General features: G+C 45.7%; 1 protein-coding gene across 1 annotated transcript in view; it reads left to right on the top strand.

Moving 5' to 3' along the window:
• The window catches only part of LOC119592389 (probable tubulin polyglutamylase TTLL1), a 12,636-nt gene that overhangs the window by 10,957 nt on the left and 1,386 nt on the right, over positions 1 to 293 (top strand). The window contains exon 9 of the mRNA XM_037941209.1: positions 60 to 171. Coding sequence (XP_037797137.1) covers positions 60 to 171 — 112 coding nt within the window. The remainder of the gene's footprint in view (positions 1 to 59; positions 172 to 293) is intronic.

Raw genomic sequence — 293 nt, 5'->3', positions numbered from 1 at the left:
CACCTTACGATTTCACCTCCAATAATGCTTTAAGTAAATAATGAAGCTCTTCTCCTTACAGGTCAACGCGTCCCCCTCGATGACGTCAACCACAGCCAACGACAGAATACTCAAGTACAAGCTCGTGGATGATCTTATTAACATTGTTCTACCACCTGACGGGATACCCAAGTAGGCCATCGGGATTCCTTTTGTATGCTTTGATTATTCCTCACTGTTATGCTGCATGACATGTTGCAGCAGTGACGGTGCTCACCTCTCTGTCTTGTTTGCCTCCTTTCTAATCGCCTCTC

The sequence above is a fragment of the Penaeus monodon genome, chromosome 30 (assembly GCF_015228065.2).
Source record: "Penaeus monodon isolate SGIC_2016 chromosome 30, NSTDA_Pmon_1, whole genome shotgun sequence".
NCBI classification, from domain to species: Eukaryota; Metazoa; Arthropoda; class Malacostraca; order Decapoda; family Penaeidae; genus Penaeus; species Penaeus monodon.
The sequence above is the reverse complement of the archived record's forward strand: the minus strand, read 5'-3'. Positions and strand labels throughout refer to the sequence as shown.